Source organism: Protopterus annectens, chromosome 2.part1 (genome assembly GCF_019279795.1).
Source record: "Protopterus annectens isolate FY-2018-M chromosome 2.part1, PAN1.0, whole genome shotgun sequence".
NCBI classification, from domain to species: Eukaryota; Metazoa; Chordata; order Ceratodontiformes; family Protopteridae; genus Protopterus; species Protopterus annectens.
The window spans coordinates 532,493,310-532,516,566 of NC_056729.1; the positions used below are offsets into that span (position 1 = coordinate 532,493,310).

At 40.6% G+C, this 23,257-nt stretch overlaps 1 protein-coding gene across 2 annotated transcripts in view; it reads right to left on the bottom strand.

Annotated features, from left to right (window-relative positions):
* The window catches only part of CTBP1 (C-terminal binding protein 1), a 1,058,813-nt gene that overhangs the window by 167,994 nt on the left and 867,562 nt on the right, over nucleotides 1-23,257 (bottom strand). For both annotated transcript variants that reach the window (XM_044062322.1, XM_044062321.1), the window contains one exon: nucleotides 19,850-20,064. In XM_044062322.1, the coding sequence (XP_043918257.1) occupies nucleotides 19,850-20,064 (215 nt within the window). The remainder of the gene's footprint in view (nucleotides 1-19,849; nucleotides 20,065-23,257) is intronic.

The window sequence follows — 23,257 nt, forward strand, 5'->3', positions numbered from 1 at the left end:
ATATTCCCTTTTCTCCGAAATATGGTCATCTCAGAGATGGTATATATAAGTTTGCTGTTGTTCCTGATATTTGGAGGCAGCATGTTTGAGTTGTGAGTTGTGATTAACTCTACTTGTTGGTTTTCTGAGTTGTGAGCTTTTGTTTTGCTAATGTTAGTGGTCTAGAGACACAGTTTTATAAACTGATGAGAAGAAGGGGATATTTTCAGGTCAATCCATCCATCCTCTACCCTTTTCCCATTTTTGCATACAGGGTTGGGGTGTCACTTCGACAGTGACAATCATCTTGAGCCAAGGTTTACACTGCCAGGTGGCTAGACCTGCCGTGGTAGTTCATCTGTACCACTCACTCGCACCTACAGGCAGATTAGAGTGTCAGTCCACCTGTCTTTGGAATGTGGGAGGAAACCGGAGCCCGCAGAGGAAACCCATGCAAGCACTGGAAGGACATGCAGAGGATGAATACTGGTCAGCTAATGTACTTAGTTCTAGCTCAGTGATGTACTACTGGCACACAGTTGCAGATGCATCTAGGTATGTATACCCCTTCATGTAGACAAGCAGCTGGAAAAAACATTTGCATACAAGGCAAGTTTGGAGCATATTACTGAGGTGACAAGTTTAGCTCTAGAGTACAAATGCAGAGCAGCTTAACTTTGTACAGAGTTTCTAGTGTCTGACTGTGCATTTTAACTGTGAGGTATATTTGTGTATTGAGGGAAAAATGTGGTCTAGTGTTATTACTTCCAAATACTTCATTTCTAATGTATGAGGAGCATCTTTGCCACATGCCTTTTTGAATAGCAGAAGCTGTATGCATATGTGTGTGTGTGTGTGTGAGTTTGTTCTGGCAGTGGGTACTGCAAAACACAAGTGTTTTTTTTTTTTTTTTTTTTGCATTCAGGAGTAGATATGAGTAATAACCATTTTTCTCAAAACCATGACCTACTTGCAGTATCTTCCGTGCTACTACTTGGGTCTCAGGTAGGCACAGTAAAGCATTTCCATCAGTATATCAGATCATTGCGAGATCTCCATAACTGAAAGGTACAGCGTTTACATAAATGCAAAAACACAGATAATGAAACACTCCTTCATTGCTTTTGTATTCTAAAAAAAAAAAAAAAAAAAAACACATCTTCATTTCAAGTTTAGAAATTGTGTTGTATAGATTGCTCTCAGCTGACATTTGCTTCACATAGACTGAAAGATGGACAGCCTACAAATAATTACAGAGTGGCTGACAGTGTCAAAGACTTAAGTTAATTCTCAGAACAGATTGAACCCTACTTACTCATCATTAAATGCCTCCCTGTAAGGACTGCTATACAGGACAAAAAGCCTTCTCTGATACCATGTTGTGAATAGCTTACAGTATTTACTGGTTACAGTGTGATAACTCAACCATTGCAGAATTTTTTTTCATACCGAATAATCTTCTTGAAGACAATGGTCTTGTGGTTTCAGATGACTGCAGGCCTGTATTGATTAAGTATGGCAGATGTACCTACTTTATGCAAGGACAGAATACATACAACTTGCCTCTTAGCTGGTACTAGACACTCACAGAACTTGTTATTGGAATGGCTAGCACATATGCAGAGTGTTTTATCAACCAGATGACCCACGGTCTTTTGTGTAAGAAAGATGAATTCATTCTATGAAGAGTCTAGTAAGGTTAATCATCACTGACCCCCTTTTTCCCAATTTCTACATGGGTTTGGGGGTGTCACATCAGCTGTCAGCATCTCTCTCGATTCAATGGCACTCTCTTACCCTCAACAGTCATGCTGGACTGTTGCAGGTCCTCTCTCACATAATCCACCCATCTCTATGCTGGACATCATCATTTCCTCTTGATTTCTTCTTGTCTTCACCACATCTTTTTCACCAGGCTTTCTGCTTTCCTGCACATGTGGCCAAACCACTGTAATCTGTTCTCTTTGACCTTATTAGTAACTGAAGCTACTTTGACTTCTGCTCTGATGTTCTCATTTCTTCATCTAGCCCACAATGTACATCCCACCACCCATCCCAAGCACTCCATCTCCATCACCTCTAGCTTCTTCAATTGTTCTGCCTTCACTGCCCAGTTTCCTGTACCATACAGTGGCACTGGTTACACACTTTTGTACATCTTACTTTTCGGCTTCTTTGGCATTCTTCTGTCATGGATTATCCCTGACACTTGGTGCCAGTTGGCTGCAGCCAATCTGACTCCAGCTTTGACCACCTTATTTAGACTTCCCTCAACCACCCCTCCCAGGTAATTGAAGCTGTTAACCTGTTTTCTATTTTCCCTTCTATTATTTTTCTGATTTCCACATATGCTGCCATTACAACTGGCTTATGTGTATTCAGTTTCATCTCACGCTCATTAAGTTTTGCATTCCATTCCCCTATCCTTTGCTGAAGTTCTTGCTCAGTCTTCATATAATACAACATCGTCTGCATACGGCAACTTTGTTGATCTGTCCCCTCCTACCTGTTTGATAATGCAGTCCATTATCAGTATGAACAGCTGTGGGCTCACAGCTAAACCGTAATGCACCCCCCACTTTGACTGAAACCCCCTTCTGGGAGACCAAACACTGTTTGTAAGTCACTGGATCCTTGTACATAGCCTACACAAATCATACCAAATTTCAACCCATCACAGGACTGTCCAAATCAGCTTTCTAAGGACCTTATCATATGCTTTCTCCATCTCTAGGAATGCACAGTTGGACTCTTTCCTCATCTCAAGCTTTTTCTCAACTATCTGTATCACTGCAAACATTGGATCAGTTGTGTCATATCCTGATCTGAATCTGAGCTGCTCATCTCCCATCTTACTTTCTAATACTCCACCTATTCATTTATCAATCACCCTCGCCAGAACTTTGATGCAGTGTGATAGGCATTTGATACCCTTATACCCACAGTTCTGACTGTCCCCTTTGTTCTTGTACACTGACACTATATGCTTACTCTCCAGGCATCTGAGATGTGCTTTTCTCTCCATACATCTGGGAGCACCCACAAGAGACATTTCATCCCATCTTACCCAATATCTTGATCCCATCTGCTGTGACCTCACCTGAGTCTACTGCTCCAACTGACTCCATTTCCTTAGTGCTGTTCTTACTTCTTCTAGGGTGGGCTCTTCTTCCTTTTTCTTTGTATGCTGTGTCTGGGGCAGTACAGCTTCTGTGGGGATTTCTTCATTCAGAAGCTGCCAGACCTTCTTCCATCTGCCTTTGTTGTCCTGTGAACTGGAAAGTAGGTTATTGCTGGCATCCCTTATGAAGTGTGTCTGATGACTGTCTATCTTTCTGTCTTTGCCTTGTGCAACCTTGATAGTTTTTTTGTGTCACCTACTGACTCACATTCCAGAAGCTGGTAGACTGCCTCTGATGCCTTCTTCACCATTGCAAATGCTATCTTAGCCTCTTTGCTAGCCAACCAGTATTCCTTCTTAATCAGGTCCATATTTTCTGTCTCCCACTTTTTCCTGCAATCCTCCTTCCTTTGAATGATTTCCTGGAGTTCTGTATTCCACTACCAGCTTTCCTTAAGTACCTTATTTCCATACCTGGCTCAGCAGCTTCTATAGTCCTCACCTAGTCCAGAATGGCCTCTCCTTTATTTCTATTTCCCCACCCATGGGGACACAGGCAGTCCTCAGATCCTGTTTTGTCTGTTCTGTCTGTCACAGTATTTGCATTCAGATCCCTCTTATCAACACCAACTCAGGTTGTCCTGCTTTACCTAGTAGGTCCTGCAGATGCTGCCTGAGTGCACTCTTTTCCTCACTATCACAATCCTGCTGTGGGGCACTACAATGCATTCATTCCGCCTACTGCCCTCAGATGCTCAATACAGATGATGTCCAGCCTTCTTCTGACCATCATGCTCATCCATTTCCAAGCTCTGCTCTGTCAGTGAATATACAATGGGTGTAGTTATATTTGGCAGGTTGATTGGTTTTACATCCAGTTTTCACTCAAGAAAGCCCAGGTAACCCAAGCTGAGTAAAGTGACACCACCTAGTACCTTACTGACCCATGGCACTCACTGACCAGTAGGGGCACATGAACCTCTCCTACTCCTAGCATAGGTCCCTGGCACTGGTTGAAGTAAGCTGGCTCCTCAACTTACTTATCACAGGCAAATACCCATGCCCACTTTAGATAATATTAATTGACAAAAACAAATCTCCTAGAGCCAAATTTTACACTGCTGAGTGGCTAGCCCTGACACACAATGCATGTTCTCCTATTTAGAGGATACCTCACACCACACTTGAAGCTGTTGGTCTATACAAGTCTTCTTCCAATAGACACCATCTACAAGGCAGTACTGCCATCCAAAGCTCCATTCTTGGATGAGTTTGAGGTGGAAACACACAGGATGTTTTTGGGGATGGGAATAACCCCACAGTAACACTGGGAGAACATGCAAAAACTCCATACAAGCTTTGACTGGAGGCCAGAATCAAACCAAGCAAAGCCCTTAACCATTATGGCAACTGTGTCTCTTTTTAATTGTTTATTAAAACCTCACTTATATGAAAAGTTCCAAACAAAGTAATGCAAAATTACCACTGCAATAAATTCCTGCGTGTTGCTAGTATGAGGCTTCTGATGGATTTTTTCCCATTTTAAGACACTGTTTTTTATGGACAAAATATTAATTATAATACACAAAATAGGAAGAAGCAAAGTTAAAATGGTTACAATAACTGTAAAAGAATACATTTTTGCATGCTACTACAAACTGTTAACGAGACATAAAAGTACTTTCAAGACACTACTTCATAAAAGAATAGTGCATGGTACAATGCTAGCAACGGCATTAAGTATTACAGACTTTCTGGGGACTGAAAGGAGAGCTCCAGACATGTGCATTTTTTATATTATTCATGTCCTAACAAAGAACCACTATGCACAAATGTTTCCTATCAGGTTTGATCTAGAAATACTGTTCTGGTTAAGTGACCTTCACAAAATTGTGAGTGGAGATTTAGATTTAAACACTAGACTACAGAATAAAAAGCTTTACCAGTAAGCCTTATTTTTTTATACTACATCTGAAACTATTGGTGAAAAAAAAATTCTGTAATTTTTTCCCAAATGGGGAAAAGTACAGATAAAGCAGTTTAACCCCCAAAGAGGTTGCCTGCGGAGTATCTTGCCAGGTTATATGCTTTTTAAATCTATAAGAAAAAGCTAAGCTATTCAAAGTTACTCCCATTTAACTAACAATTCTTTATTAATTTCTGGCAGTACCACAGAAATGATTGTCTTGATATAGTTAGACCATAACAAGACTCAACTCAATCTACTTTGAACGCTTATCATATTTAAAATAAAAATTGGGGGAGGGTCAGCTTGAGTAACTACAGGAAACCATGCAGGATACAGAGATATGGGTACTGATAAAACACTTCTATTCAGTGTATTTTCTTCACACGAGCCCAGTGGGCAGACAAATCTCTTTTCTTGAAACATCTAAGAAGTACCATCTAGTTAAGAGATGGTGTGTTGTGTAAGGTTGGTTGGTTACAAATGAGGCTAGGTTGATGTAGTACAAGGCTAGTTTAGTTTTACATGTAGTGGTGATATTTGTAAGGATACGTGAAGCATATAATATAGAAGGAAGGATGCATGTTGCTGCTAAGGTAATCCTTGCTTGATGTGCTAGGTAGTGTTTGGCCCTATAAAGGGAGCAGAGTTTTTGATGAGTTTTCTTGATGAAATGAAGAATGTGGTGATCAAATCTGAGGTTGTTATGTATTATGACTCGAGTAATTTAGCTTGGCTTATGGTTTCTATTTTTGTGTTATTACTCAAGGTAATATGAAATGTGTATTTCTGCTTAAGGCGTTGTTTTGGAGTAAACAGCATGTTTGTTTTTCTGCTGTTAAGCAGCAAGTTAGAATTTTTTAGCAATGTTTCAATGTCACCGAAAGATTTTTCAGTGATTTCCTGTAACTGTGTTATGGATGGTGCAGAGCAGATAAGGGTTGAATCAGCAGCATATTGTCTGAGAGTGGCAGGTGTTGTAGCAGTATTAAGTTTATTTATAAAAATATTAAATAAAAGGGGGACAAATACTGACCCTTGAGGAAGAGATTGGCTAAAATGCTGAAAGGTTTTGTTGCCATTTAGCTGAACACTGACAACTGCATAAATAATTGTGAAAGCAGGAGAGAAAGAGGAGTAAGTGAGACCTAGAGATGCAAGCTCCGAAGGGAGCTTTTGGTGGGACACTGTGTCAAATGCTATGAAAAGGCCAAGGAAAAGTGAAGAAACAAGGTTGCCTTAATTTCTGTATTGGTTTACTAAGCTGGTGAAGTTGAAGAGGGCAGTAGTAATACTGCGGGTGGGCCTGAAACAGTGCTGGGTGTTGAGAGGAGGTTGTGTTTGGTTATATGTTTCATAAGTTGAGAGTGAATACATTTCTTGAAGAGGTTTGAGAGGGGTGATAAGACAGCAGTAAGTCTATAGTTTATTAACTGTGTTGAAGTACCTCCTTTGTGAAGGGTATAATAATGGATTTTTTCCAAATGAATGGAACATAGTTTCCAGTTACTAACCAGTTGATCAAAATGGAGACAGGAAAGGCTAGTACCTCTTCACCTATTTTGAGGGGGTCAGTGGGAAGGTTAGGCTGAGGTTGTTGCTTTTAATTTGGCTAGTCATTTTTTTTATGGTTGATGTAGGGACTGGCTGAAAACTAGGTGTGCTGCTTTAGAGAATAGATGGAAGTTGGAGGGGTGAAGTGAGGTGGCCTTTGATTAATGACAGTACTGACCGGATAAAATGAGTGATGAACTAAGTGGCAATGGACTCTCTGTTGTTTGAAGTAGAAGGACAGGGTGTAGTGGTACAGCCGAGGTGTAATAGTTTATTTAGACAGGACCAATCAAAAATAGTTGGAGTTGTTTTGGTGCTTTTGTTGGAGATTACTGTAGTAAGATCTCTTGTTAGATTTAACAAAGATATTGGTAAGATTTCTGAGACATCTAAAATTTTGGTAGGCATGTTTTGTTTTATTCTTACACCATTCTTTCCATGCTTTATATCCTTGCACCAAGAACTATTTGATCTCTTCAGTCAGCCATGGCACTGTGTTAGTTTTTACCCTTCTTATCCTAACTGGTGTTAAATCATTTAGTATTTTTACAAAGGTGTAACTGAAGTAAGTAACTGCTTCATCTAGCAGCATTACTCTTAATGCATTCCAGTTGTCATGGGACAGGGCTGTAATAAATGTGTCTGGCAAATTTGGTTAAATTGTGTACTTGTTTACAGATTATTTGTTTGGGTGGACCATGCTGTCTTATTACATAGGTTGGGGGGTGGTCACTTATAGTATCTGGCAAACAACCAGAGGATTTTATATTAAGGGGTTTGTTTGTTAATATCCAGTACAGTATGGACTGCCTGTTAGTGCTTTTGTTGATTCTGGTGGTGGAGCTTATTAGTTGGGTGAAGCCAAATAGGGGAATAGTCCTTGGGGATGCTGCTGTATATGGACTGCCAGTCTATATTTTTGTCACCTAAGGTAAAGGTTTCCTGGGTGATGTTGTTAGATATCCGGTGTAGGATATTTTTGTCTATGCTAATGTTTTTGCCTGCTGAGATAAATACAGATTTCTTTTAGCTGATTTTGAGGTATGTAATCAGGAGTTCAGCAAAATTATGGGATATTTAGACGGGCTGGAGTTATTTCTATGTTGTTTTTAAAAATAATAGCAGTGGTAGCTGCATTTTTAATTTTCTGTCCATTCCGAGTATGGTGAAACCTGGGAGAATACTTTCATTGTCAGTTATTTCTTGTTTTAGCCAGATTTAAGCGGTGATTAGAGTGTCTGGGAAGTACAAATCTAGACATGCATGGATATCATGAGTGTTGCTGCAGATACTTCTGAGGTTAACATTGAAAAGAATGAGGCTAGATTCATTACCGGATGGGAAAATTGTGTTGGGAGCCTTGGAAAGTAATGGGTTGGCCATGGTGGGTAGCTGATGTTTGGGTCCAGGGGTAGGGTGACTATCTCCAGTAAGTTTCAGGATGGAGCTGGGGTAAGCAATGGTATGGAGCCATTTGTAATTGTATCTGACTTTCAGTACAGCTGAAAAAGTGCTATTCTTAACTTTAATGTATCTAAAAGAGAACAGATCTGATCGTGTACACTGATACATAGGAGAGACAGGGAGATAAACAGGGTTTTGTAATGTAATGTATGTACATTTGTGTTGGGTCTAGGATATGATGCAGGAATATTTTGGTAGTTAGTGAAGTGAACTAGTGCTGTGAGTGTACAAAGCAGAAGTAATTGACTTACTCCGATTGTGAGCTGAGAAGGTGAGAGTTTACCTGGTGGGTAGAAGAAGGTGGAGGTTTGGTAAGATAATGGCTGTATGGTATATAAATGAAAGGAGCACTATGAGAAATGGAGAGAAAGAGGTGCAATAAGGATAGGGAGATGTTTTCAGGGTAGTAAATAGTTAAGGTTGTGTGTAGAAAGCTGAATTGTATGAATTTGTTGGCAGGGGGAGGTGAAGAAGTGAGTTGTGCATAGATGAGGAAAGAGACCAAAAATGTGTATTGATGAGAAGGATAGCAGTCCAAAGTAGGAGCTAGTAGTTATAGGAGTATCTAGAAAAAGTACTTTTTTTGGTACTGGTACATACTTGCATTTGTGTGTGTGTGTGTGTGTGTGTGTGTGTGTGTGTGTGTGTGTGTGTGTGTGTGTGTGTGTGTGTGTGTGTGTTATAATTTACACATGCGTGTGTATGAATGGATGGATAAAGGTGTTGGCATGTGTTGACATATTTGGGCGGCACAGTGGTGTAGCAGTTAGCATTGTCACCTCATAGCAAGAGGTTCTCTGGTTCGATTCCTGGCTGGGGTGCCTTTTTTTTTGGAGTCTACATGCCCTCCCTGAGTTTGTGTGGGTTTCCTCCCCACATTCCAAAGACATATGCCTAGAGCATTTCTCCCTGGGCCTCTGCTGAAAATGGGCTCTGTCCCAGTTGGACTTTCCCAATAAAAAATGCTAAATATATATCAGCATATAGGTTCCTGCAGTGATATTAAAGAACTATGTTTTTTAGCCCTGGATGTGCAATCACTTTTTACTAGTATACCGAATGAGCAAGGTTTACAAAAGTTGAATGAAATTATAAAAACTGATAGCCATTTTAGTCAGGATAAGAATACGTTAATTTGTAGTTTACTTAGCATTATACTGGAGCATAATTTGTTTTGCTTTGATGGACAATATTATTGGCAATGGCAGGTGGTAGCAATGGGGACCCCCTGCGCAAACAGCTATGCCAATTTAGTCATGAGTAATTGAGAAAGGAGATTTGTACTATGTGAACATATTTATAAGAGATATATAGTCTTTTTTAAGAGGTTTATAGATGATTTACTTATTTTATGGAAAGGTCCTAGTGAATTAATACCACAATTTGTTGATTATCTACATACAACTACAAGCTTTTTAAGATTTACCTACCATTTTCACATACTTCTATGGATTTCTTGGATGTTAGATTATATAAAACTTCTAATGGCCATATACCAACTCAAATGTATAGAAAGGAATGCAGAGTCAATGCCACCCTACATAGGGACAGCATGCACCCTAACAGAATATTTAAGATTGTATTAAAAGGACAGGGTATGCGTGTCTCAAGGTTAGATAGTGCTCAGGATGTATTTGAGAAAGATCTAGTTAATTTAACTAATGAATTTAGAGACAGAGGGTATAGATACAAAGAAGTTAATCAGATGGCAAAAGAGGTTATTCAGCTTAGGCATACTAATGCACAACCATTCTTGCATCACAGTAATACTACATCTTATACTAGTAATAAACAATACAACAAACAGCATGTAGTTCATTTTTCTATGCACTATACCAATGATCATGGATCATTTTGTGATATTATTAAAAGGAACTGGTCAGTTCTTATGATAGAGGAGAAGATTAGTCAGGTTGTAGGACCACATCCTAAATTTATTTTTAAAAATAAACATAATCTCAAACGCATGTTATGTTATGATAGATTAGTCACTCATATTAATGAGGGAGTTGGTTTTACATCAATATGTGGAAATTGTCATTTTTGTGCATATACAGATACACACCCTTCTTTTATACACCCTGTCACGTGTTTTGAATATTCTAGTCATTTCAAAACTAACTGTAATAGTACTTTTGTGGTTTATTTGGCAACTTGCCAATCATGTTATAGTTTCTATGCAGGTAAGACTAAGAGGCAACTGAGAGATAGGATACATGAACATCTATTAGTTATCAAGAAATTTGACTCCAGAAATGCCTTGGCTACTCATGTAATGAATAGAGACTCTACTCATATGTTTAAATTTAGAGTGTTAGAACAAATAGTAACCAATATGAGACTAGGAGACTCTAACAATAACCTTGAACAAAGGGAGACTAATTGGATCATCAGATTACATAGTGATGCACCACCAGGGCTAAATGGTCCAGTCCCTTTAAAACCTTTTTTAAAAGGGCGGAGATTGTTTAAGTTATTTTTATTGATGCTTCTATGTGATAGATGTTTTTGAAATGGAGTAATGTATTTAATGATGTTATTTTAACATATTTGTGTGGTCTGAGGAAGTGCTCAGTGGAGCATGAAAGCGCTTACCGTATATTAATTAAAGTTTTATTATATCTGCCTTGGAGGTCGAGTGGATTTATTGGATTGTTTTATATGAACAAAACTATCCAAATTATCACCCTCTGCAAATTGTGGAAGAAATTTACTGACCTTTGTTGCCTCTGGGGTTTGGTTACTCCCTTTCCCATTACCTCCATGACCCTGGTGAAGAGCCAGCATCTCCTTTTCTTGTTACCTCTGCCTCTCATTTTCCTCAGCTTCCGGTGTCTCAGTCTCTCTGTTGCTTCTAATTCCATTTGTTTCTCCTGCTGCAGTCTCTCTGCTGATGCTAGTTCTAAACGTTTGGCATCCAGTTCAAGTCTCTTTAACTCCAGATGGATTTTAAGTCCTCTGTGGAAAGGTTGAACTGTCCATTTCCATTTTCTGAGAGTTGTACATCCCCAAGGCCAGTCTGGTTGACCTCCTGGTTGCTGGTCTGTGATGCAGCTGTGATTAAGGCTGCAATCATTTCCCCTTTAATCAGGTTGGCATGTCCCAGTCCTTTGGCTTGGCACATCTCAGCCAACTGGCTCCTTGTCAGATTGCCATACCCTTCTGTTGACATCCTTGACTGCTCTCCCTAACTAACAATGATATGATAACTATGATACAATAATCATAGGTGACTCAATAGTGAGGCACACTGATGTCCCACTCAATAGGCTGAATAAGGAGAAGGTAACAGTCAGCTGTCTATCAGGTGCCAGAATCCAACACATAACACACACACTTAGGTCACTCCATAACAAGTACAAGTATGACTCTGTCATTGTCCATGTGGGTGCGAATGACCTGAGATGCACTTCCCTGGACTACATGAAAAGAGACATGGTGGAGCTCTTGAATTATGTGGCCCAGGCAGGTATGACCCTAGCCCTGAGCAGCATCCTACCATTGCCCACAATGATACCGCAGTACAAACAGAAAATGACTGACTTCAACAACTGGCTAAGTTTCCGGTGTCATTCTAAGGAGATCCAGTATCTGTCTGCTTGGGATGACATGACTTGACAGACCTCGGTGCTTTGCCAGAGATGGCCTGCATCTGTCACCCCTGAGTTTCTGGGTACTGGCTAAGGCTCTTGCCACCCCTATTATGCCTTTTTTTAGGTGGTGTTCCAAAGACCAAATTACCACCGTAACAGCTATAAATAAATGCAATCTGAGGGTCATGCTGCTCAATGCAAAAGTCTAAATCTCAAGATGCACTCACTCGAAGCACTCCTCAAAATGGAGAACAACGACATTTGTGCTGTAACGGAGACCTGGTTTAAAGCAGCAGAAAGCACCCCTGCATTACCAGGCCATAACTCATTCGACACCTTTTGGCCCCAGAACAAGGATCGAAGCTCCAAAGGTGGTGGTGTCTCCATATTCATAAAGGATATGCACACCTCCAGACTATTAGCCCAACATAACGTATCTGAGATACTCCAGGTACAACTAACATTTGGTAAGAAGGTGATTCAGGTTGTAGCCTGCTATAGGTCCCCAACCATGTCCCAATACTCTCACTCCACATTCCTAAGCACCCTGGAAACTATTAAGATCTAACCCAACACTCTTATAATAGGTGACTTCAAATACCTCTCCTTCAACTGGGAAAACTACTCATGCACCAATGCACTGGCCCAACGCTTCCTGGAATTCATCAGTTCCAATGCCCTGGACCAGCTCATTCTTACCTCCACTAGAAGAAGCAACACCCTTGACCTGGTCATTACTAACATGGGCAACTGTTGCTCTACACCAGTAGTCAATTCCTCCCTGGTTAGATCCAACCACAAACTAATCACCATGAAAATCCACATCTCACCTCCCGAAAAGGTATCCACTATGAAAAACTTCTCCAAAGCTGACTTTGGACTCTTAAAAACAGAGGTGGCTAACTTCATGGCACCCATGCCAATGGAAAATAGATGCATGACTGCCAAATCATGCACCAATGCACTATACGAACATGTACATAAATGCAAGGAACTAGCCATACACAACAGAACCAAGACTCTCTCCTCCAAGAAAAGGAAGCCAATCTGGTGGTCCCCTGCCATTAATAAGCTCTACAACATTAGGAAGAAACTGTTGCAGAAAAAGGTGAAGTCCCAAGACTGGAAAAATGGCCTTATTAGTTATATCAAGAATCTCCATGGCAATACCCAGATTTGCTCTGAGTTACTGCACAATGGTACCTCCTGTACAGAGCCAACAGATATTGCCAACATACTGGCCGACAGATTCAGTGCCAACTTTAGCCCCCCCCCAAAGGACCACTCTCAATACTGGAAGAATGCCAGGCACCCAGCATAACTGCAGCACAGGTTAAGGCTGCATTGTCCATGGCCAAGAAAACAGCTTCCATGGGACCCGACAATATCCCTGGCTGTGCTCTACATGAATTACATAGTGAACTAGTACCACACCTGTGTGCCCTGTTCACTCACAGTCTCACCTCAGGCTTTGTCCCTTCCGAATGGTGCACTGCTACAGTCATCCCTCTCCATAAAGGAGGAGCGACTACAGACCCTGGAAATTATTGCCCCATTAGCCTGACAAGTCTGACACGTATGCCTATGGAGTGCATCATCATGGATCTAATTAACAAGGATCTAGGGAACCTCCAAACTCTAGATCCCATTCAATTTGGTTTTGTGAAGGGTAGATCATGACTGCTCAACCTGATTGACTTCTTTGAGTCAGTCAACAGAGCTGTTGATGAGGGTAAGGCAGTTCATACAGCCTACTTCGATCTGGCCAAGGCCTTTGATACCATTCCTCACTCAGGAATTATTGATAAACTCAACAAACTAGGCATCAACCCCTATATCGTTAGGTGAGTTGCAAATTGGCTCATAGATAGAACCCACAGTGTGAAACTAGCGGACTCCAAGTCAGACTGCCGACCAGACATGAGTGGAATCCCACAGGGATCGGTCCTGGGTCCTCTCCTGTTTGGCATCTACTTCTCGGATGTCCAGGCCAACACAGAGGGACTCTGGCTGACCAAATTTGCAGACAACTGCAAGCTGGGAGCCATTATTAACTCCCCAAGTGATGCAGACATCCTACAGAAAGGCCCCACTGAGACCAATGACTGGTGTCAAAACCATGGCCTTAAGCTTAATGCCAAAAAATGCATTGTCATCACCTTTGGGAAAAACTCAGTTCCCACAAATTACCACATCGATGGAAGCCCACTGAACACTGAAGGAGTTATAGGAGATCTGGGGACACGGCTTGACAGCAACCTCTCCTTCGACTACCACACTGTCATTATGGTCAGAAAGTCCTTCTATTGGGCACATCTCATTACCAAGGGTTTTGCATTCAGGAAGAAAGCGGTCATCATTTCTCTCTACTCTTCCCTCATTAGACCGATCATAAAAGTATAATGTCCCATTTGGCATGTACCTCACTAGACAACTGCAACAGCTGGAAAGGCCACAAATGTACATCACAAAGAAGATCCCAGGCCTTAAACACATGTCCTACATGGACAGAATAAAACAACTCCAGCTATTCTCTGTCTCATATCGTCTACTAAGAGGCGATCTCTGCTTGACTTACAAAGCCATGTTGACCCAGCTCTGTTAGAAATGCTACAAGAAATCTCTCCACACCACACGCTCCAGAGACCTCAGCCTCATTACCACAATCAACAGAATATGCTGGAGGGACAGGTTCATAACCCAGAGACTGCCCATGCTCTAGAATAGACTTCCCATACATGTCAAGCAGAGCACTTCACTGGCCCTCTTCAAGAGAAATTTTGATGAGTGGATGGGAAATAGAAAGTTCACCCCGGGGATCACTCCAGGGGCTCTACTTGATAGAGCACTGGGAACTGACATTGGGTGGCCTAGTACACATATGAACCTATGAACTAAGCTAACAAAAAATAAATAAAACTGTTGTGATATGAAACTCTGAATGTTCACTGCGTGGCTGTTTGAGAGTACAAACACCTTCTTTAGTGACCAGTGTTTACAGGCTACAGGAGTTCAATATCCACACCACTAAATCCCAATATGTGATGTGGTAATCCCACCACTGCCAACCAATAAATGTGACGCCCCACCACTGGACTGGTAATCAAGAAGCCTCAATCCTCACCACTGGCATCAGTGAGGGATGTACATTGGGAAGATGAGAGGTACATACACAGTATTTCCAGATGCAGCTCTCTGCATCAAGTGCAATTTCCCTTAAGAGCACACAGATACCACAGTCAGTCCGCGGCTGGTGTCTCCCTCTTTCTCCAAATCCCCAATAAGACTCTCCACTGGAACAGCTATAGAGTGGAGTCCTTAGCCAGGGTTCCAAGCCAAGTCCTCCGACATTCTCTCTGTCCAGCCAGTGCTTCATGTCCCTGCCCAATTAGCTGACACACACACTGACAGACACACTCTTTGAGATTTATTTTACACACACACACACACACACACACACACACACACACACACACACACACACACACACACACACCTGGGGAAAGGGTGGCACAGGCCAAACTATAAGGTAGTTATCACTGCCACCGGAACCCCTTATCAGCTACTTTAAGGCCCTTAACAAAGGGTGTCCAATTGTACTGTGTAATGTTACTATCAATACAAATGGTAGTTTGACCAAGAGCAAGGGTATTAAGAGTGGACCGCACAGTGTCACCAAATAAATATGCAAGTACTCTCAGAACTTAAATATCTCTAGACAGATCAGCCACAATGAAAGGTTTAAATATATTTAATAATAAATATTAAAAGAACAAGACAATACTAAATATATATTTACATAACATCAGAGTTCAAAATCACAGGAAATATTTAAAACAACATTGCAAGGCAGCCTCAAATAAATAAAGAAAAGCATCTAAATTATGCTTTGCTATATTCCTGACTGTATCTAAGAAAATTATACTACACCCTAGTACACTTACTTAATTAGAGCAGCAAGGGAGATGTGATGAGTGGATCTTGATGTTGTCAGATCAAAGACAGAATACAGAATGTTGTCTCTCTCTCAGTGACTTCCCAAATTAATATCTGAAATATTACTGCTTGGATAATGTGCAGAATGACATAAATTCTTGTAATCTGGCTCTACCCTAGGAAAAACCTCACTGCTGAAAGCTAACAGCATTTAGCACCTACCTGTGAAAATACATACACAAGGGCTTTCCCTCAGATCTTGGTACTTGCTGGAAGTCATAAAACAATAAAACACTTCCAAGACAATACAGCAAGTTCCCTAGTTCTAGACATTGTGTCTGTTACTGCACTGAAAATTAAAGATAACACCTTTTTATGGCCTAGCCATTAAGCAATTTAATTTCAGCAATGTTTCTGATGTTAACCTTCTGTGTTCCAGTTTCCATTGTTAACCTACATACATTTAAACAGTTACAATAGTGTATGTAAATGTCTGTTCTTTTCCAGTAGGGTCCACTGTGGTTACATTTTTAAGCTCAGTACTTTACAAACCCTTTTCAACACACTTCTGTACCAGCAGTTTGATATACACATAACATACAGTTCTAATACAGTTGTCACACAAGCATCTTACACAAACCATTTTGATATTCACCAATGACATATAATTATTTACAAAATTGCAAATAGCTGTGCTGGCAGTATTTGCTTTCGTGACACTCTTAATGGTCCAAGCTATACATTTTGGCAGATATTTCTGATACGTAACTTATAAACATGTTATATAAAGTTAGATTGCAAACAAAAGAATTCTGATCTTCCCAAAAATAGTATAAAAATAGTGCAATTTCATCCTGTGCATTAAAATCATGTAACATTGTCTTTGTTATTTTTTTATTTTATTTATTTATTTTTATTTTTTCCTTTATTGAACAGGTTAGTCCTACTAGGCTAGTAGCCTCTTTTCAGAGGAGACCTGAGGTGGTATTTGTATTACAAGGGGAAATTTGGTCAGGGCATTGGGGAGCTACATCTTCTCTTTTCGTTGTGTGTCATGGGATCTTTAACATCTACCTGCACTACTACCAACTCAGGCAGATGAAACCTCGGTTTAACATCTCATCTGAAGGATGACACACTCAGGAATGCAGCATCCCCCCCTTTATGCTGCATTGCAGTGTCTGCAATCCATCTCCCTGGTGTGGAATAGAACCCACAGCCTTCTGCACCAAAGGCAAGTGTGCTACAAACATAAGGATTTTAAAATTTGAATAAGTTAAAAAATATTAAGCAGCAATATTCAAATCCTGAACTTATATTGGGGGAGAGACTCATCCTTGCACTTCACTTGCAAGGGCTTAGGTTTAGCCCTCTGTACTCATTACTTATAATCAACTCTGAAGTCAATGTCTCTTAGAATAAGGGAAATTTCTCCTGCAGCAGCCAAATTTAAACAGTGCAACACTTCACACAGCGATTACTGCAGATAGCATCTATCACACATTGATACATAGTGCTTTCATGGTGTTTTCTGGATGTCCACATTTGCTGTGGCAAGTGCAGTCAATCAGAGGACAGATCAACGTGCAAAGTTACTCATTCCATACAATGCCTGTTCTCTTCCAGACTTTGTCTGACTGAAAGCCAGTGGGCTAAAATTATCTTTTTTTTTTAGCTATAACTTCAGGTTTAAGAAAACACACTGAATAAAAGCAGACAAAACAATGCTAATATGTACTGCTACACCTTCTCATATATATTGTACTCTGCTTGACATTAAGAACATATTCCCAACACTGTTGCACTGTGGAAGAATGGCATCACAATATCACTGCTCAGAGGTGCAGGGAGAATCTTTGTAACAGTGCCACCTGCAAAGCTATTCCCCATGCAGCTTAAAAATGACTGGGTAATGTATTCTTATACGTCACCTTACTTGTTGAACTAAGTAAGACTTCTGGTGCTGTGTCTTCACCTAACATGCACCTTACCGAATTGCCATAGTATACAAGCACCCAGCACAGTGTTAATGTTTTTGCTTTATTCACATGTTAACAGGGATGCCTTTCCTTGATTTGCACATTTAGTCTTTCATGCAACTGTTCTGTCACTACATTCAGCAATTTGTACATTTCTCTTTACTTGCCCAGTGTGCAAATAAATGGTCTTCATTTACTTGTCACATTCCCTTAATGGTCTGGTAGATACTTGTACAAAAGATCAAACAAAGGCTATGCTAAGAAAGACATATCACCTTCTGCAACATAATTTTCTGAATTCCCACAGGGATCAGAAGTACTGTGGACAGCACATAGTCATCTAAAGCTCAACCCCTATAAGATATAACTGATACTGAACCATGCCACAGTGTACCACTGCATCCTTCTTTTCTCCCTCACCTTATTTCTTAACAGGGGAATAAAATGAATTTGTTTGCGCCTCAAGTTTGTATTCTGGGTGTGATTCTTGATGAGGGGTTAACATTTAAAGACCATGCCTCAGTTGTCAATTAATCTTATTTTTATATTAAAATATTTTCTGGCTCAGGAACTCGATTCCATAATCATTTGTCTGATTTATTATTCACGCTGTACTACCTTCTGTATTGTAACAGACTTTAGCTTGGTCCTGCAAACAGAAGCCTGGACTGACCACAGGAAACACAGAACTCTGCTCTAAGGACTCTGGCTGCTGCTGCTTCCTTCTCTGGTCCTACTATTCCCAGCCTGCAAAAATCTGCAAGGATCACCCAGCATTTCCAGATTTGGCTTTAAGATTCTTGTTTGGCCTTCCAAGCCATACACAGCCCGGGACCAATATATATATTTTTTTTTTTTTTTCTCTGCGGCTTTGTGACCATGGTGTTAGTACACGCACAGGAGGTTCTTCTGCAAAAGAAGTGTTTTTCTTCAGGATTCAAAAAACTAAAACTTTGACTAGTTTGTTTCATCCACTTGAAGCTTTAGGGAATTTATACCCAGCAAAATTTAGTGTTGTGACCATGTTAAACTGCTTTACTGATGTTTTTTTTTCCAATTACAGTATTTGGGTAAGGATATCTAAATGAAAAAAAAAATAATATTCATCAGATGAACATACCGCTATTTGAAAACCATGCAGGTGAGCAACCTTTTACCCTCACAATGCTTAGAGATCACAGATAAAAAAGGCACTTACACATGCTAGACTTGACTGATAAACAAATAAAATGAAAAAGAAGAGGGTTACTTCAAAAACAAACATCTTTATTGGTCCTCAGTTTTCCACATTAAAGGAAATTAATTCAAAGAACGCAGTCTTTAGTGGAAGGCATGTTATCAAAACTACATGCATACAACTAACCAGCTTTGTATGGGCTCTAAAGCCCCCTTCCTCCCCCACATAGATGGTTACAAGCCTCACCCCATATCCCTGCAAATATTATAATAAACCCCATTGTTGGTTCCACAGATGGATAGTGAGAAGGTCCATGCAATAACCTTTAAGAACAATTATCATTTTTGAAAAACTAGATGAAAATATTCATTTTACACAGCTGGCTATTCAGAACAGACTGGCTTTCGGTCAACGGTATGAAAAACACTGAGTTAGCATGATGAAGAACCTGAAAAAAAGAAATTCACTGCCATTCACACAGTGTGAAGGTAACCAAAACCAAATCTGCTTTATATTATTTATTTATTTCACATCTGTTAACTGGGTTAGTCCAACTCAGTTTGCAAACAAACCCATTTTCAATGGAGACCTGATGGGAAAACCCCCAGCAAACATAAGTAAAGATAAAGTGACAATATGCAACTATTAAATAACAATCACAATACAAAATAATTGTAAAAAAGAAAATGTTATTAACTATTTGCATTGCATTGATAGTACGCAACCCATTTCCAGTGGAGACCCAAGGGGAAAGAGCCCCAGCAAAGATAAGCAAAGATAAACATGCAGGACAAAAACTATTAAAAAACTATTAAAAAAGATCAGATAATAAAAGACAGAAGACGATAAAAGATGATAAAATTTCACATTTTGAAATAACACCAAACCAATCCTGCATGTGCAGAAAGAATACAGAAGACACAAGAAAAGTCATAAATATATACTTTAAAATGTCATCATGCACTTATGTTAAGCCTCTGATAATGATAACTGTCCTGCTGGACAGCAAATCACCATTCGTAACTTGTCAATTTTCCCTCCCACTTCAAAAACCAGGCTTCCCACTATACCCCTGGATACCTGTTTAATGGTGAAGTCATTTATTAGATGATGGTTATGCTCATTTAAACTGCAGTGCAGGGTTACACAGTCACTATGGAACAGCAGGTCCTGTAAAGTGGTCACCCTTTGTAGACCAAGCGCTCGCTCAATCCCATCGGAAAGATAAGGATCATAGAAAATTACGTTGAAGCCAAATGCTTTCGCTCTTAATGCCACTGCTTGGCCAACACGCCCTGTATAGATTAAAAAAAAGAGACTTTTAGAAGAAGATAGGCTAGTCTTGCTTTAAGTGGTAATACTTCATTGCTATCTCTTTAATTACAAAAATGGTAAACAAGTTATGAAGATAAAACAACACACATAGCTATGGACATGATTGAAAACAGTGTCATAGCTTCAGGTCTGATAATGGGTACTTTGACAAAGGACAACCACTGGAGCTGCCACACTTTCAAAAATCTGGGTTTTGAAATGGGCCTAGGAAATCCGACTGATAGCTGGTGGGTGGGGGTGGGGGGGTGACCAGTTAGGGACCTGCTTCATACTCCCCAATTGGGACTGTGCAATGAATGTCAGTGCAGAATTTGACTCTAACAGAAACCAAAGTTGCAGACACAAGTTTTTCTTGGTTGTGGAAATAAATACAGATGCACAATGTTTTAGTGTTGCACCTGTGAGTATTAAGTGACTCCCTTAGTCAAAGACAACTCTCTCACCATTACTCCCATGATGCCGTGACCAAGGTAACAGTACCTGTACCTGTACCTGGCAAAACAACATATTCATCTGTTTTAATGCATACTCATGAGGCCTGGGGAACAGTGTGTTACAACAATCATCAAATTTGTCAGAATTAATCAGTGTTCTACTCCTGTAAACAAATTCAAATAAAATCAATCAGATGGTGTGGGAAGATGACTTGTACATCAAGTGGGATATACTCTATTAACTATACACATTAATTCTCTAATTACCTGCTCAGTTCAGTGCAGGTAGCCACAGCCCACAACCCCTATCCCAGTATGCAATGAGTAGAAGGTATAGAAGTTCATCCCATATGGAGCTCCAACCCATTTCATAAGACACACATTCACTCAGCACACATCTGTATAGACAACTCTGACATTTTCAATTTTATGCATACTCTACGGAGAAGTCACCCCAGCTGAAAACTGAATTGCACATCTAAATGCAGTGGGACTGCAATGATGACTGCTGCTGCAATGTGCTGCCTGTAGCAAGTTTAATAGGAAACAAAATGAAATTAAAGAATTTGGGAACTGCTGATTGAGGGCTCAGTGTCTGTTATTCTAAAAGTGTATTAGTTCTGCTTTAAGCACTTGGGCTTCAGGCCAGTTATTTTACATTAAGAAGGTTCGTGGTCTGCACTCTTTTGGGAGGAGAGGCTGGACTCTGCCCTTCTGAGCTCGGAATTTCTGGTTAAAGGCTTATAGTGCCTGCATATTTGAACTGTTTCTTACTGAAATTGGTACACCTTGTTTGCTGTAGCATAGACTAGATCCAGGCCTGCTGAATCTAGCTTTGTTTGTATGCTTGTTGTTTGTTTGCTTGTTATTTCCCTGAAACGCTAATTCCACCTAAAATGTGGCTTTTCAGCGCTTCTGTGGATCCCTAGTGATATCTGCATTGCTTACTGTACTTATTTCCTTGTTTCACTTGAAAGAAAGTTACTGTTTGTCGTTTTTGCATTTAAGTAATCTGTAACACATTGTATTTAAGTTACCTGGCACTTGCTCACTAAATCAATTATATAAGTCAGCACTAAAAAATTAAAAGCACTACACCCTCACAAACTCCCCTTGAGTACCTTGTTCCCCATTGGCCCTTTTTTCAATTATAAAGGAATTCCCAATACTATTCTAGCATGTCCAAAGGTCAGTTGTCAATCTCCGCTCCGGTCCAGCTGGTGAATCTGGGAATCTTGAGGCAATGTTACAACTGCCTCATGTACACAGACAACCCTCTCCTCCTCCCAACAAACTCCAACACATGTGAGAGATGCAACCATATAGCCAAACTGGAGGCTAAGCTCTCTCAACTCAGTACTGGCGTAACCAGTCAGGAGGAGAAGGAAACCACACTCACTACGATTCCAGTCTCACATAGACCTACCACGACAGCAAACCAAACACATAAACACACAAAAACATACTCGGAGGCTCTAAATAAAAATCTGCCTAAGCAGCAGAGACCTCCAAAGCAGACACCCAAGCAACCGCTACTCCAAAACAAAACACGTGCAACACATAGCTCACAAAGCCAGTGTGCCGAACAGTCACAGCCCTTAAGGCTAAAAAACACACCTAATACACTTGTAATAGGTGACTCTATAATCAGGCACACTGATGTCCCGCTCACCAGGCTGAACAAGGAGAAGGTCACGGTGAGCTGCCTGTCGGGCGCTAGGATCCGCCACATAACACAAGCACTCAGGTCACTCCAAGGCAAGTACAAATATGACTCGGTCATTGTCCATGCTGGTGTGAATGACCTGAGACGTACCTCCCTGGACTACATGAAAAGAGACATGGAGGAGCTCTCTGAGCATGTAGCCCAGGCCAGTATGACCCTGACCTTGAGTAGCATCTTACCCTCACCAAGAATGATGCCACAATATGAAGACAAGATGATCAATTTCAACAAGTGGCTTAAGTATTGGTGTCATTCAAAGGGGATCCAATGCCTGTCAGCCTGGGATGACATGCTTGACAAGCCACGATGCTTAGCTAGGGATGGCTTGCACCTGTCACCCCTGGGCTTTTGGATATTGGAAAAGGCTCTTGCTTCCCCCATAGTGCCTTTTTTAGGCAAGGCTCAAAAGACAAACCCACCTCCATAGGTATCACAAGGGATAAAAAACTAAGAGTAATGCTACTCAACGCAGAAGTCTAAACCTCAAGATGCACACACTCGAAACTTTCCTTAGCATGGAGAATATCGATATCTGTGCAGTAACAGAAACCTGGTTCCAAGCTCCCGAGAGCACCCCAGCACTACCAGGTTATACCTCATACCATGCTTTTCGTCCCCAAATCTTGGACAAAACCACAAAAGGAGGGGGAGTAACAATATTCGTCAAAGATACCCACACCTCCAGGTTGGTGGCACAGCACGAAGCATCAGAGACTATCCATGTGCAACTAACAGTGGGTAAAACTGCCTTCCAGTTTATAGCCTGATACAGACCACCCTCCCAAACCCAGGAACCCCACTCGGCCTTCCTGAGAACACTGGAAAATATGAAGGTCTCTCCAAACACCATTATATTGGGCAACTTCAACTACCCAAACATAGACTGGGAGCATTACTCTAGCTCCAACACCCTAGCCAAAGGTTCCTAGAATTTATAAACTCAAATGCTATGGAACAACTTGTTACCACTCCCACAAGAGGGGAAAACATACT